Source organism: Brassica napus, chromosome C8, assembly GCF_020379485.1.
Source record: "Brassica napus cultivar Da-Ae chromosome C8, Da-Ae, whole genome shotgun sequence".
NCBI lineage: Eukaryota > Viridiplantae > Streptophyta > Magnoliopsida > Brassicales > Brassicaceae > Brassica > Brassica napus.
Genome location: NC_063451.1, coordinates 38,298,610 through 38,312,617, shown reverse-complemented (window position 1 = coordinate 38,312,617; position 14,008 = coordinate 38,298,610). Strand labels below are relative to the sequence as shown.

The following is a 14,008-nucleotide window of genomic DNA, read 5'->3' as shown; positions in this document are numbered from 1 at the left end:
TGTTCAATTGAATAATGGTCTACGAAAACAAGGAAGCTAAGGAATAAGTTTCAAAAGATTTACAACAGTTTCGGTTTCTCTGATTCATGTAGTAACAAAATATTGCACTTCCTAAAGCTACTACATTGCATTTTCTGACAAATCTCTATTTCACAAAGATACAACAAAATATAAATGCTAGGGGAAGCTAATAATTTTACAGATTTCTTTTGAAGTGATCATAGAGGGGACTGTTTCCAAAACTCTTTTTTTTTTCAAACAATCATTTTGATGTGAGACTGTATAAATTCGTCGAGATGGCGACGATGCTAGTGGCAACAGCAAGAACCAGCATAATCGCAGCTACAATCTTCTCCCTTGAGGTCGATACACCATTGACATTCCTACCATTTCAAAATCATAAAACACTTGAGTTTAAGGTTCTACAAGAAAATTTGTAGCAACTGATAAAGGAAACAATGAAAGCTTATGTACCTTAAGACAATGGCGGCTGGAAATATGAACGCTATGGAAACTGTGGTGGTTGATCCCAAGAACTGAAAGAAGTACCAAATGTCCGGCACAGCGATAGCAGACAAGAAACAGCAGATCAGTAAAGCTAGAGTTAGTCCAACAAATCTTTTTGTGTCTTTTGCCAATGGAGCCTTCATTGTTGGGAACATGAGCTCGTCGAGGTTAGCTCTCAGTGAGAAGTTCATGAGAGGAAAGACGAGCATGAGGTGAAGTGCGTAGCTGAGCCTGACGATGTCATTGAGAAGAGAACCAATGGAAGAGCCTGAACTCTCGTCAAAGTTCACTAGAATATCAGACATTGTTGCATCTCCAAACAGGAGATATCCAAAGAGCCCAGTGGCGAAGTATATTGCAGCGCACAAGATCACAGAGATCTTAGTTGCTGGGATCACATGTAAAGGATCCTTGAGCTCGAATCCAATTGGATGAACTGCACGAAAAAAACAAACTCAGAAACATGACAGAAACCAAGAAACAAGACTGGTTTGGTGTAAGCAGTGTTCTAAAAGTAGGTTAAGGCGGTAGCTAGGCGCCTGTCAAGTCTAGGCGTTAAATTGGGGTACATAAAACGATTTTTTTGTATGATATTTTTAAAAAAATTTATTTAGAAGTTCAAAAATAGCTCTAGACGCGCGCCTAATCAATAATCTCCTATAAAACGTTTAATTACAGCCTACCGATTTCTTGAACATTGGGTGTAAGAGATGGATTCTTACCATTGAAATGAAACGTGAAGGCTGTTACTATAACAGGAGAAGCTGTGAAGAGATTCCAGAACGATCCTCCATTGGTTAAATCCGGAAAAAGTCTCGGGTTCTTCGTTTGGCCTTCCATCAACGCGGAGATCGCTAGCACCGAGCTTATGACGACAAAGAGCACAGCAAGAAGAAACGATATGGCAGAACTAAACGCAAGTCTTTCTACACGTCTGCACAAGACTAATGGAAGCAAGACGAAGGCGTAGATAAACAACAAAGAGAAGATCCTCGTGTTCCACCAGTGAGAACCAAACCATTCTTGCAAAACTCCAAGATGAACAGATCCTCCATTGTCATTACCGGAGAGCACATCTCCTGAGATGACAAAACACCAAACACAAACTCAGCAACCTCTAGTACTTCATATAGTAACAAACGATTCAATCTTTACCGAATTAACCAAACCGAATTAACCAAAATAACCAAACCAAATTAAACGAACTAACCAAATTTAACCAAAAAATATCTAGATTTTAATGAAAATTATACCAAATTCTAATCAAAAACAATAAAAAAACTAAAGCCTACCAAAACCTAACCGAACTGATTTTTTTGGTTCACATCGATAGGATTGTGGCAGAACCGGAAACCAAAAATACGAGAACCAAATAAACCGAACCGGCAGCCTACCTATAATGATCGAGAAGATAACCATGCATCCAAAAGTAGCAACCATTGTAGCAACCTGTACAGCCACGGAACCTGCTTTACCGAACGACTCTTTCATAACTCCGGCGTACGTGGTCGCTTCTCCGGCGAGAGTTGATTTCATAAGAAAGCCAACAGATATTGTGGATAGCCAAGCGATGATCGTGATGATCAAAAGAGCTGGGACAACTCCGAGAACTTTAAACGCCGCCGGCATCGACATTATACCGGCTCCGATTATACTCGTCGACACGTTGAAAACGACGCCGGAGGTAGATCCATGTTTCTCAGAAGACGGTTCTTGCTTTGGCAAGAGAGGACTTTTGATCGGAGGAGACATTTTTTCCACCGCCGGAGAAACTTGAAAAAATCGCCGGCGGGAAGGAAATTTTTATTTTATTTTTTATTTTTTCTTTTGGTGTGTAATGTGTGACACGAAGACGCGGCTTCTTATAGCCACAGGGAGAAACAATGAAAGTACGTAAACACCCGTTGACATTGGGCACAGTGGCTTCACTGTTCGGGGTAAGATCGGAAGACTGATATTTGATCATTGGCGGTACAGACAGGCTGGTCTAATCACATCACTGAGATCACCAAATGATCTTTCGTCACGTACTTAAAAACGTATAAACAATACAAAAAAATAATCAGGAAAGAAAATATTTTTGTTCGACTCAGGATTCACGAGTTGAAAGGAAATTTTACACCTAATTTTATACCTTTTTTTTTGCTTTTAATTGTTCATTTATAAAAATACGAATATTATGTGGGTCCTCCAGACAGTGTCCCACTTGGATCTTGTCCGAAACAATGAACCGTTCATTTTCATTACAAAAGAGAATGTATCTAGACGGGAAAATGGCTAGGAAGTGTATTACCACTTCTCATCTAATTTTAGTATCGAGTATAAATAAGCTCCCAAAACTCGTTTTGAATTAGTATAGGCGGCAGGAACCATATTCTCACGTGTAGAAATTAACTTAAGAGCAGACGTTTTGAGACTTTTGATCACGAAAACGAAATGGCATATCGATTAAACAATAGAAGACGTGATCAGTCAAACGAACTAAGAATAATGTATTTTGTTTTGTTTTATATCATATAATATATGAATCAATCTCTCGCGAATAAAATCAACTATATCTAGTTTGGTGGTTATTGGTTAATATTATTGAACTTGTTTCCAAGTGTCGTTACTGTTATCTCAAGATTAATTTAGGAACTTTTTGCGACTTTGCATGTAAACAGATTAACAGAAAACATAAATGCATTTGGATTAGTAAGCTGGAAATATACAAAACGGATCTGAATATACTTGTGGATGTAACATTTCTGTATATGTCCAGTTTCATGACCCAAATAAACTACAAAATCCATAATACACGGTTAATTACTTAATCCAAAGTGTGATATGACAACTTTATTAACCATAATCAGAAACAAACGACATAATAATTAACTAAATAAACTCGATGCCTTACAAATTTTGCAAAGAAGATAAAGGAGAAAGACGACTAGTTACAAAATACAAAAGGCATTTCGTAGATGGGCTCAAATCGTAAACAAAGACAAAGGTATAAAAGCCCATATACGGCCCAATTAAGCCGGTTGAAAAATCTATTCTTCCTCCCGATCGATTTCTCCTCCCTCATTTGCAACGAAGCAAACCCTCTCGAGGAAGAAAAGGAAACGAGAACAATAGAAAGCATACGATCGGAGTCGATTTGAAGTCAGAGTCTAGGGAAGTTATGGGGGATCATCTGGTGAGAGCGGAGGAATTTGAGAAGAAGGCAGAGAAGAAGCTCAACGGATGGGGAATATTCGGATCTAAGCACGAGGATGCTGCCGATCTCCTCGAGAAAGCTGCTAATTCCTATAAGCTCGCCAAATCATGTAAAGTTTTCGTTTTTTTCTTTATGGGTTTCCGAGAAATTGATATGATCTGATCTTAGGTTACGGCGATCCATCCATGGTCATGTCACGTGTAGGGTTAGGCCTATTTGATCTGTAAGAAACTTGTGACTGATTGATTGATTGATTGTAACGTGTAGAAAGGTTTAATCATTCAGTGTATAATTTTGATTAATTTTTAATAGATTAATGCTCAATTCCACAAGTGTGTCTTGCTAATGTGTTTGATATATGATTTGTTCAGGGGATCTAGCTGGAAAGGCTTATCTTAAAGTTGCAGACTGTCACTTGAAGGTAACTTCTTTTGCCTACGGACATATGTATTGAACTATTGTGTGTTATGATAACATTGCTGTCTATGTGCAGTCTGACAGCAAACATGATGCTGCTAATGCTTATGCCGAAGCTGCTAAATGCTACAAGAAAGTTGACACTAATGGTATGTATAGGTCAAATTTGTTGTATCATCTTTTGCAATTGACAGTGTCAGTAATATAGGAGCGGTTATCAACATTCTTTGTGTTTTCTTTTCGCTATGCATGTGTCCTAACATAGCTGTGATCTTTTATGCAGAGGCTGCATCTTGTCTAGAGCGAGCTGTGAATATTTTCTGCGAGATAGGGAGGCTCAACATGGCTGCCAGATACTACAAGGTATTCTCTTTTGAGCATGAATTGAATAATACATACATTGAGCATGCCTTCCTTGTCCATGTTTCCTTATGTATATATGTTGGATCCACTGGATATGTGTTTTTACACTATATAGTAGTAATATTGGTGCGAATTATCTTTTCTGTAAATAGTTTGTACTAATAGGTACATTAATGGCTTTGCTCTTTTGACAGGAAATTGCTGAGTATTATGAAGCAGACCAGAAGATAGAGCAGGCTATTGATTACTTTGAAAAGGCAGCTGAGTTCTTTCAAAATGAAGAAGTGACCACTTCTGCAAACCAGTGCAATCTAAAGGTGGCACAATATGCTTCCCAGTTGGAGCAGTAAGTTTATATGAACCTTCCTCTTCCTTTTTTTTCTTTTTGGCTTTCTCGTCCTTGCTACTGAGCTGACATGCTGTACGATGCTCAGCTGGAACCCCCTGACTTCAAAATTCTATGACCAATCCATAAAATATATTCATGATGTTCACTATGCACTGGCAGCACTGATAGCTTTTTATTTACTTTGATTTGAATGGATTGATTGATAAAGGCTTGGTGTATCTCTAACAGATATGAGAAGGCAATCAAGATTTATGAAGAAATTGCACGCCATTCACTCGGCAATAACTTGCTTAAGTATGGAGTTAAGGGCCATCTTCTCAATGCTGGCTTGTGCCACCTCTGCAAAGCTGATGTTGTTTCCATCACCAACGCTCTGGAGAAATATCAGGTTCTTCTTCTTTCTTCCCCACATAAGCATTCTGGTGTTTTCTTTGGAAGAACTTTGGCATAATTTCTAACTTCTTGTTTTCTGCAGGATCTGGATCCAACTTTTACTGGAACACGAGAATGCAAATTCTTATCTGTAAGGCTTTAAACTGTGTTTTGTATTTGATTATGAGAGAGTGTAGCTTTACATAAAGTATGCTAAAGTAAGTGCAGTGTAGCTTTACATAAAGTATTCTAAAGTAAGTGCATTAAATCCCATGGATAGGATCTTGCTTCTGCTATCGATGAAGAAGACATCGCAAAGTTCACAGACGTTGTCAAGGAATTTGATAGCATGACTCCGCTGGTACGGGACACCATAAATCTCATACCATGAAAAATGTTGTCTTGTTACCTTGGTCTGATCTTTATCATGGAATTGGTATTGTTGCAGGATTCATGGAAGACAACAATGTTGTTGAGGGTGAAGGAGAAGCTGAAGGCAAAGGAGCTTGAAGAGGATGATCTTACCTAAACATATCTCTATCCGTCCGAAGCTTTGGTCTTATTCATTATTACTGGTGTGCTTTCATCATTTGTGTTCGTACTACTTCATGTTCGACTCTTTATTGTGTCTGGTTTATGAGTTTTAAGGTTTCTTAAGAGGTTTGGTCAAAACGGGTTTGTTTGATATCACGACTATATTTGTTCTGTCTCTCATTACTTAAACTTTGTGAACTTCTCAACTACTTGGAGATTTGATTTGTGTACATTGTTTTCATGAAAATTCAAATAAATTTCATCTTTCTGCGATCACACTTTCACAATAGTTTTGTGTGGAAAGGTCTTTGTTCGACCAAACAATGGAAGTGCCACTTCAGTTCTGACAAGCATTAGCGCATAGATGTTACATTGAAAAAGTTCTTACATACAACTTGAAACAAAGCAATACATACACACAGACAGCATGTGAATGAAACCAAACGTAAGATATTGATTAAGAAAGTCTAACACCAATTCTCATTGTCATCAACCATAACAAGCAAAGCAATGATAAAAGCATAATCCACCTCTGGATTCACTCTCACCCTGAAATTATATTTCCCTTTGCAGAAACTTCCCCATGTAAACTTATGTGTCACCTGCAAACATCCCCACATCCATTGTAACATCTCAGTTCTTGACCAATGTGTGAAAAGCACCAAAAGTACATAAATAAAGAAATGTTTTATAACTGACCCCTACCCCTGCAATGAGAGCATCCGATTTGAAAACTTCGAATGATATATTTGAGTATCCACCCGAAGCATGAAAATCACAAGTACTGCTTTTCTTGACATTATTATTCTCAGCCAAGAAAACATCCAAAGATGTTTTCAAAGACACCGCTAAAGATTGCTGTGCCGTGAACAACAAGTCTTCTTTCTCTTTGCTCTCTCCTCCATGCACCTCCCATTTGTTCTTCAACGTAATCCCCTATACACACACACACACACATACAAAATCTCAAGCAAGAGTCTTTTTTGTGATTTTAAAGATTGAATCTATTTGTAACCTTTTGGCGCATTGTGAGGATTGTGAAACCAGCAGGATCACGCATAACCCTCTTACGGTTAAACCCAAAAGCTTGTCCATCTATTTGCAGGAGTAGATTCCCACTTGGATCAAACACTTGGTAATAGTCTTTTGAGAAATTCTGAACTTTCCTCTTCACCATTAGATCCATAGGGTATGGATTACAGAACTGATCACTCACTACGCTTATTGCAGGATCTCCCACTTGCCATTCTGTTTTCTTATTCTTTGGCATTGAGATAAACTCAAGAAGAAGAAAAAAAAATTACAAAAGATTATGAAAGGCTCTTGCTCTAGAGCCCTTGATACACTCCTTATGATAAAGATTTATCAAAAACTATTTTCACATTACTTTTTAGCAAATATAACAACTAGAAAACAAGTTACAATTGTAAGATTTTTAATTCTTAACCCTAGATTGTTAAACCTAAAAATAAAACTAATTTGTTCTTTAAATTTAGAAACAGAACAACTAAGCAAGCTGTTATTTCTAGGTTCAAAGAGAGATTCTCCATTGCCAATAACTTATCAATACATGAAACATGTACAGAGTGCTCTTACAGTTACAACAACATATCACATCTTTAATCATTACAGAATAATATAGTTACTTTTGTTACCGAACTGGACATAGAAAATAGAAGGTATCTGTCGCATCCAGAACCCCAAGAATTGGAACAAACCCTAACTTGAGAAGGAAGCAACGTAGCCGCTTAGGGTCACAGTGTTAGTTTCCTCCACGTTTGTTCTTTCTCCACTCCCATGGCTTCTCTGGATTTTTAGCCGCCCACAAGCCAATACGCTTCTGCTTAGCCTCATTTTCCCACTGATCTCAGACACCAAAAAAAGGAAACTGTTAAAACATTATAAAGTCTAATACAAAAAGAGACTTAAAGGTTTACAGAATCTTGCCTTTGCAAGCTCTGGACGCTTGTCATAGGCTAGATAATGCCAAGCAAGACCTTTCTTTAACATAACTTCCTGTACAAACTTTCCATTGCAGTATATATCTCCTACGCATCTTCCATAACGATTCTCTGTGTACACTAACACCTTCAAGCTTTTTCCTTCAACCATCTTTAGTAGCTCATCATGTGACTCTTTTCCAAAAGGCATTTTACTCTCCGGTTCATCAATTCCCCTGTTTTCATTCCCAAATTGTTCTTAGGCACTCAATAGTAGAGACAAAGTCTTTTACATCCGAAGTTATAAGTGATCTTAGGTAAGGTAAGCACTTTCATTCAAACAAATTTCAATTTTGATAAGCTTATCTTATAAGATAGTGATCACATATACAAATCAATGTGTTCCTATAAGCTAAACTCTTAATCAAAAAGAAAATGAAAATTGCCCAAAAATTGACTTGTGTAATTTTTATTCAAGATAAATTATAATGTTAATCATCATGATACTAACCATATAACATAAAAACAGAGATAACAATTTCATAATGCATTTTGTAACAAAGATGTTTGTTGGTAGCTGATGACTACAATCAAACAACTCATTGAATAAAAATTTGAAATTACTTACACTTTTGTATCCAAGCCGCCAATAGTTGGATCAACTTCGCATTGAACATACGTGTAACCAATCTTACACTTTGCTTCAGTGAGTTGTCTTATGAGTATAATGGACTGCTAGAAAGAATCTTTGTTGCAAGTTTTCTTGAGAAATTGAAATACAGCATTGGTTGAGAGCCACCACAAGGATCAGCTATCAAAGCTACACAAGCTGTTTTCTTGGTAACAAACTCAAGTTTCCACATGGGTTATACTTTTAGCAAAATCAGATTAACATAAAAACTATATGTTATTTTTAGACACTAGTCTCTGTTTACCAATAAGTTTGGCTGTGTTTTTTATGTGTTGATGCTTTAACATACAAGTATTTCTTTTTTGATTATCCAGTCTCGTGTATAAACAACTGATCTTGATGAAGAAAAATACTTAATCAAGTTACTGCCGAGTGGATTGCCTTTGTCCGAGATACACCAAACCCTTATCAATCTATCCATCCCAACATATCCAGTGGATCCACAACATACATAACATGGACAAGGAAGACAATGTCTACGTAAGAGTATTCATGCTCAAAAGAGATACCTTGTGGTATCTGGTAGCCATGTTGAAACCTTCCTATCTCTTAGAATATATCTACTGCTCATTCTAGAGTTCAGACAAGAAGCAGCCTCTACATAAAAGATCAAGATCATGGTCATATTAGGACACGATATACGCAAAGAGAGTTGATAATTACTCATATATTTCTGACTGTCAATTCCAAACTGGTAGCTATTGATTATGTATGACACATTCAATTTCCCCAGGTGACCTCTCAATTTCCCCAAGGTTAAGTTTCTTGTAGCATTTAGCAGCTTCGGCGTAGGCGTTAGCAGCATCATGTTTGCTCTCCGGTTGCAGATGGACAACAATGTAATCATTAACATGAAACTAGTTAATACATTCATGTTTGAAGGCACTAGTTAATACATTCATGTTTGAAGGCAAAAGAACTTACCTTCAACCAGTGACAGTCTGCAACTTTAAGATAAGCCTTTCCAGGTTGATCCCCTGAAACAATCATATACTGAAACACATTAGCAAGATACACCATTGGAGAATGAACACAAACCTATTACATATCAATCAAATAGAATTTGATCGTGTGCTGTTATTTTTTATTAATACGAATATAACTTATATAATATAACCCTGTAGCTCACATATTTTTTTCTTTTGAATAAATGTTAAATTTTATTCATCCAAAAAAGACTGTTTTACATATGATGTAACTATGAGATAGAAAATTAAAGGAATAGACAAAACTTCTATTTACATATCATCTTGTTCCAAACCAAACTCTAAGCCCATCATCTATCTTGTGATCTCCTCGGCTCCTTATAGTAGAAAGTCTATTCCTCATATTCTTATCAATGGTCTTTAGCAACAAAGTATATGGTAGTTTCTTCTCTCCAAGTTTTCTCCTATTTCTTTCCCACCAAATCGTATGGGCAGAAGCTTGGAAAGTGTATCTCAACAAGTATAACCTTACACTCTCCTGTCCACTATCAAGCAAGAGAGTGACGATATCTCCCCATTTTTCTGTATATCTCGATTGAAGCAATCCTCTCACAAGGTTCTGCCAGATTTGACTCGAATATGAACAAGAGAAAAATAGATGATTACGTGTCTCCATACTTTGTTGGCATAGAACACATATAGGATTGATGGTTGAATTCCAATTAAGCATTCTATCATATGTTGATAATCTGTTTCTCATTGCTGTCCATATGTGAAAAGAATATTTAGGCGTAGCATGCTTAAACCATACTTTATTCTATCCTTGTGTTGCATATTCTTTTCTGATCTCGAGCCAAGTATTCTTTGAGGAGAAAGCCTTCTTATAAACCTCTGCTTTACTCTTCCACAACGCAATGTCTGCCATTTGATGATTCTCATTTTTTCACCTTCTCAAGTTCATCTTCCACCTTATTTAGTATGGTCAGACGATGGCGTCGTCTTCGATGATTAGAAATGGCTTCTGCTACTGTCTCATTCGCTGATACGCCTAAGTCTATGTGACCCATTGTTCCTACCACTTCAATGAGGCGCCCCATAGAACACCAGTAATCATTCCAAAATGAAGTAGATTCACCGTTTTTAACATCAATCCGATGAAATCCTTTAGCAGCAACTCTTGTTTTGAGGATTTTTTCCACATCCAAGATCCTGTTGTTCAGTTATCTCTTACACTCCAGAATGATCCTTTGTGAATCAAGTAAATTTGAATCCACTTCACCCAATAACGATTTCTGTCCAGATAATTAAAGAATGTTGCTTATAACTTTTATACCCCTACCCCGGCAATGAGAGCATCTGATTTGAAAACTTTGGATGAAATATTCGAGTATCCACCAGAAGCATGAAAATCACAAGTGTGCCCTTCTTGACATTATTATTCTTAGCCAAGAAAACAACCAAAGATGTTTTCAACGACACAGTTAAAGATTGCTGTGCCGTAAACAACAAGTCTTCTTTCTCTTTGCTCTCTCCTCCATGCACCTCCAATTTATTCTTCAACGTATTCCCCTATACACACACAAATACAATCTCAAGCAAGAGTCCTTTTGTGGTTTTAAAGATTGAATCTATTTGTAACCTTTTGGCGCACTGTGAGGATTGTGAAACCAGCAGGATCACGCATAACCCTTTTACGGTTAAACCCAAAAGCCTGTCCATCAATTTGCAGGAGTAGATTCCCACTTGGATCAAACACTTGGTAATGATCTTTTGAGAAATTCTGAACTTTCCTCTTCACCACTAGATCCATAGGGTATGGATTACAGATCTGATCACTCACTACGCTTATTGCAGGATCTCCCACTTGCCATCCTGTTTTCTTATTCTTTGGCATTGATATAAACTCAAGAGGAAGAAAAAGACTCCAAAAGATTATGAAAGGCTCTTCCTCTAGAGCCCTTGACAATCCACTCCTTATGATAAAGATTTATCAAAAACTATTTTCACATTACTTTTAGCAAATATAAACAACTAGTACAACTTTGTAAGATTTTTAATTCTCAACCCTAGATTGTTAAACCTAAAAATAAAACTAATTAGTTCTTTAAATTTAGAAACAGAACAACTAAGCAAGCTACTATTTCTAGGTTCAAATAGAGATTCTCCATTGCCAATAACTTATCAATACATGAAACATGTACAGAGTGCTCTCACAGTTACAACAACATATCACATCTTTAATCATTACAGAATAATATAGTTACTTTTGTTACTGAACTGGACATAGAAAATAGAAGGTATCTGTCGCATCCAGAACCCCAAGAATTGGAACAAACCCTAACTTGAGAAGGAAGCAACGTAGCCGCTTAGGGTTCACACTTCACAGTGCTAGTTTCCTCCACGTTTGTTCTTTCTCCAATCCCATGGCTTCTCTGGATTTTTAGCTGCCCACAAGCCTATACGCTTCTGCTTAGCCTCATTTTCCCACTGATCTCAAACACCAAAAACAAAACTGTTAAAACATCATAAAGACTAATACAAAGAGACTTGAGGTTTACAAAATCTTGCCTTTGCAAGCTCTGGACGCTTGTCATAGGCTAGATAATGCCAAGCAAGACCTTTCTTTAACATAACTTCTTGTACAAACTTTCCATTGCAGTATATATCTCCTACACATCTTCCATAACGATCCTCCGCATAGACTAACACCTTCAAGCTTTTACCTTCAACCATCTTAAGTAGCTCATCATGTGACTCTTTTCCAAAAGGCATTTTACTCTCAGGTGCATCAATTCCCCTGTTTTCATTCCCAAGTTATTTTTAGACACTCAATATCAGAGACAACGTTTCCCACATCGGAAGTTAAAAAAGAATATTTTAAGTAATATATAATAGAGATCGACTGATCCAGTTATCACCAATTAGTTTTAAGGTTGACATTTCATCTAACTTAATACTCAAGAAAGCATTAATTCAAGAGATTTAAGATGAGAGTGCTTTACCTTAGTCTTATTCTGAACTTTTTAGCAAGCACTTCCTTATTCTGAACATTTATCATCCTAAGCCCAAGAAAAAAGAGGGTCAGAAGAACTATGAATTTCATAGCTCAGTATGATTCCTATGATGAAACACACACAAACCTGTAACCCGAAGCTATGATCTTCTTGTGAAGTGCATCTGCTTCTGTGTAATTCTTATTCTCACGGGCCTTAGCTCTTTTAGCCGCTGCAAGACTCACTTCCTTAGGAAGCGTAGATGACACAATAGGATCTGTGCTACTAACATACACAGTAACAGTATCTCCATCTGCCACAGATTTTTGGTCCACCTTATTTCAATTATAACATTTCTTGATTAGAAACATTGTCATCATAAAGAATAACGTTTTATAAAGAATTAATAAAGTTTTCTAACCGGAAGCGTTAGAAGCTCAAATTTAAGTCCTTCAGATACAGACACAGGTGATTCATTAGGAATCTCATCCAGCTTACCAGGCGAAGGGAGTCTATAGAAAGACAAAAGTCCCTGAGTTATGTCATTAACAAACAAAAATTCAATAATCTTTCTTAAATGTGTATTATTTTTTGCAACTTTGGAACATGACTAGTACCTCAACATCAGCTTTCTTATGCCCCTTTAGGGTCGTGATAACAAGCCTTGCAGCTTCCTCATCGGTCTGAGGCCGAGGCTTGGCTTGCTTCCAGGCTTCAAGTATCTTTCCATACCTTAAAAACAGATTTTGGAACATTTAAAGATTTCAAGGCAAATAAGAAAGAAAGATTCAAGATGATCATGTGTATTGTTCCTCTCACCAGTTTGCTTGAGCCTTTATAGAAGACACAACATAACTTCCAAGCCCTTCAGGAACCTAAGATCAATTTAATTACTTTTCAATCATAATCAATATCTTAAGAATCAAGAAAACAATTTTGTGAATTGGTATTTGATTCTGCTTAAGAGACAAAAGATCATTACACAAGATTACACTTAGATGGTACTAGGGACCAAACCTAAGACTAGTAAGCTGATCCAAAAGAAAGTTTATGAGAAAGCAATGAAGAGAAACCTGAGAAGTGGTCTCGAAGCCAAGGAGATCACGTGAAAGAGCTGAAACGCCGTGAGGCTTATCGTCCGTCGTGGGGCTACAACATTTCCGGTAGAGTAACCTAATAGCGTTACCCATTTCTTCGATACGATCTGAAAACTAGAATAAAAGAAACTCAGAGAAAGAGTTTTGATCTTCTTTCTGGTACAAAAAGTCTTGCAGTTAGATTGTTTAGTTAACAAGCGAGTATACGTGTCGGTTTACTATTGGATACGAAACTGAATGTGTTATCTTTTGTAAAGCAAGTATTGTGGTGCCTTGTTGGATTCAGATTCGATTATATTTTATTGACTTTGTGTTAAACTCACAACTTGCGGTTTAAGCAATCTTTAATGACGGACTAATAACACTATATACTTGTGTAAAAAAAAACTAACAATTTATAAAGCTGACTATAACATAAAAATAAATGGACTTGGAGACATCATCAAGGTAATAAACAACACATATAATACGCATTAATCTAGTGACTCTTTTGTTTAGTTTACAATATTGATTTTTTTACAACCTTTTTTCTTTCTTTTTAAAAATTCATTTTAAGATTTATGTTATGCTAATTGCCAATACTAACTAATTATTTACACACTATTTCTTTTATACATAAT

At 36.7% G+C, this 14,008-nt stretch overlaps 4 protein-coding genes across 6 annotated transcripts; 1 reads left to right on the top strand and 3 right to left on the bottom strand.

The window, feature by feature from the left end:
* Positions 1–56: 56 nt before the first annotated feature.
* LOC106367956 (amino acid transporter AVT6C) lies at positions 57–2,582 on the bottom strand. The gene is made up of 4 exons (XM_013807824.3): positions 1,902–2,582; positions 1,230–1,586; positions 475–943; positions 57–383 (listed from the first exon to the last, which is right to left on the bottom strand). The coding sequence occupies exons 1-4, from the start codon at positions 2,257–2,259 to the stop codon at positions 263–265; spliced, it is 1,305 nt and encodes a 434-aa protein (XP_013663278.1). The 5' UTR covers positions 2,260–2,582; the 3' UTR covers positions 57–262.
* Positions 2,583–3,553: 971 nt separating this feature from the next.
* Positions 3,554–6,014, top strand: LOC106367955 (alpha-soluble NSF attachment protein 2-like). The gene is made up of 9 exons (XM_013807823.2): positions 3,554–3,815; positions 4,078–4,127; positions 4,200–4,272; positions 4,407–4,486; positions 4,681–4,832; positions 5,064–5,223; positions 5,311–5,358; positions 5,488–5,568; positions 5,656–6,014. Exons 1-9 carry the CDS (start codon positions 3,671–3,673, stop codon positions 5,734–5,736), a joined length of 870 nt encoding a protein of 289 aa, XP_013663277.1. The 5' UTR covers positions 3,554–3,670; the 3' UTR covers positions 5,737–6,014.
* On the bottom strand, positions 5,781–7,044 carry LOC106364920 (protein LURP-one-related 14). The gene is made up of 3 exons (XM_022708109.2): positions 6,757–7,044; positions 6,447–6,677; positions 5,781–6,343 (listed from the first exon to the last, which is right to left on the bottom strand). Exons 1-3 carry the CDS (start codon positions 7,009–7,011, stop codon positions 6,209–6,211), a joined length of 621 nt encoding a protein of 206 aa, XP_022563830.1. The 5' UTR covers positions 7,012–7,044; the 3' UTR covers positions 5,781–6,208.
* A 242-nt stretch (positions 7,045–7,286) lies between these two features.
* LOC106367953 (staphylococcal-like nuclease CAN1) lies at positions 7,287–13,619 on the bottom strand. 3 transcript variants are annotated; one of them, XM_022708509.2, is made up of 9 exons: positions 13,365–13,617; positions 13,111–13,166; positions 12,909–13,023; positions 12,713–12,823; positions 12,439–12,626; positions 12,301–12,357; positions 11,867–12,095; positions 11,670–11,785; positions 7,287–7,494 (listed from the first exon to the last, which is right to left on the bottom strand). In XM_022708509.2, exons 1-8 carry the CDS (start codon positions 13,479–13,481, stop codon positions 11,687–11,689), a joined length of 972 nt encoding a protein of 323 aa, XP_022564230.2. In that variant the 5' UTR covers positions 13,482–13,617; the 3' UTR covers positions 7,287–7,494; positions 11,670–11,686. The 3 variants fall into 3 exon arrangements, with proteins under 3 accessions (XP_022564230.2, XP_048620646.1, XP_013663275.2); XM_048764689.1 differs by lacking the exons at positions 11,670–11,785; positions 11,867–12,095 and adding an exon at positions 7,689–7,917 and having other exon boundaries at positions 7,287–7,602; positions 13,365–13,619; XM_013807821.3 differs by lacking the exon at positions 7,287–7,494 and having other exon boundaries at positions 11,466–11,785; positions 13,365–13,616.
* Between the last annotated feature and the right edge of the window lie 389 nt (positions 13,620–14,008).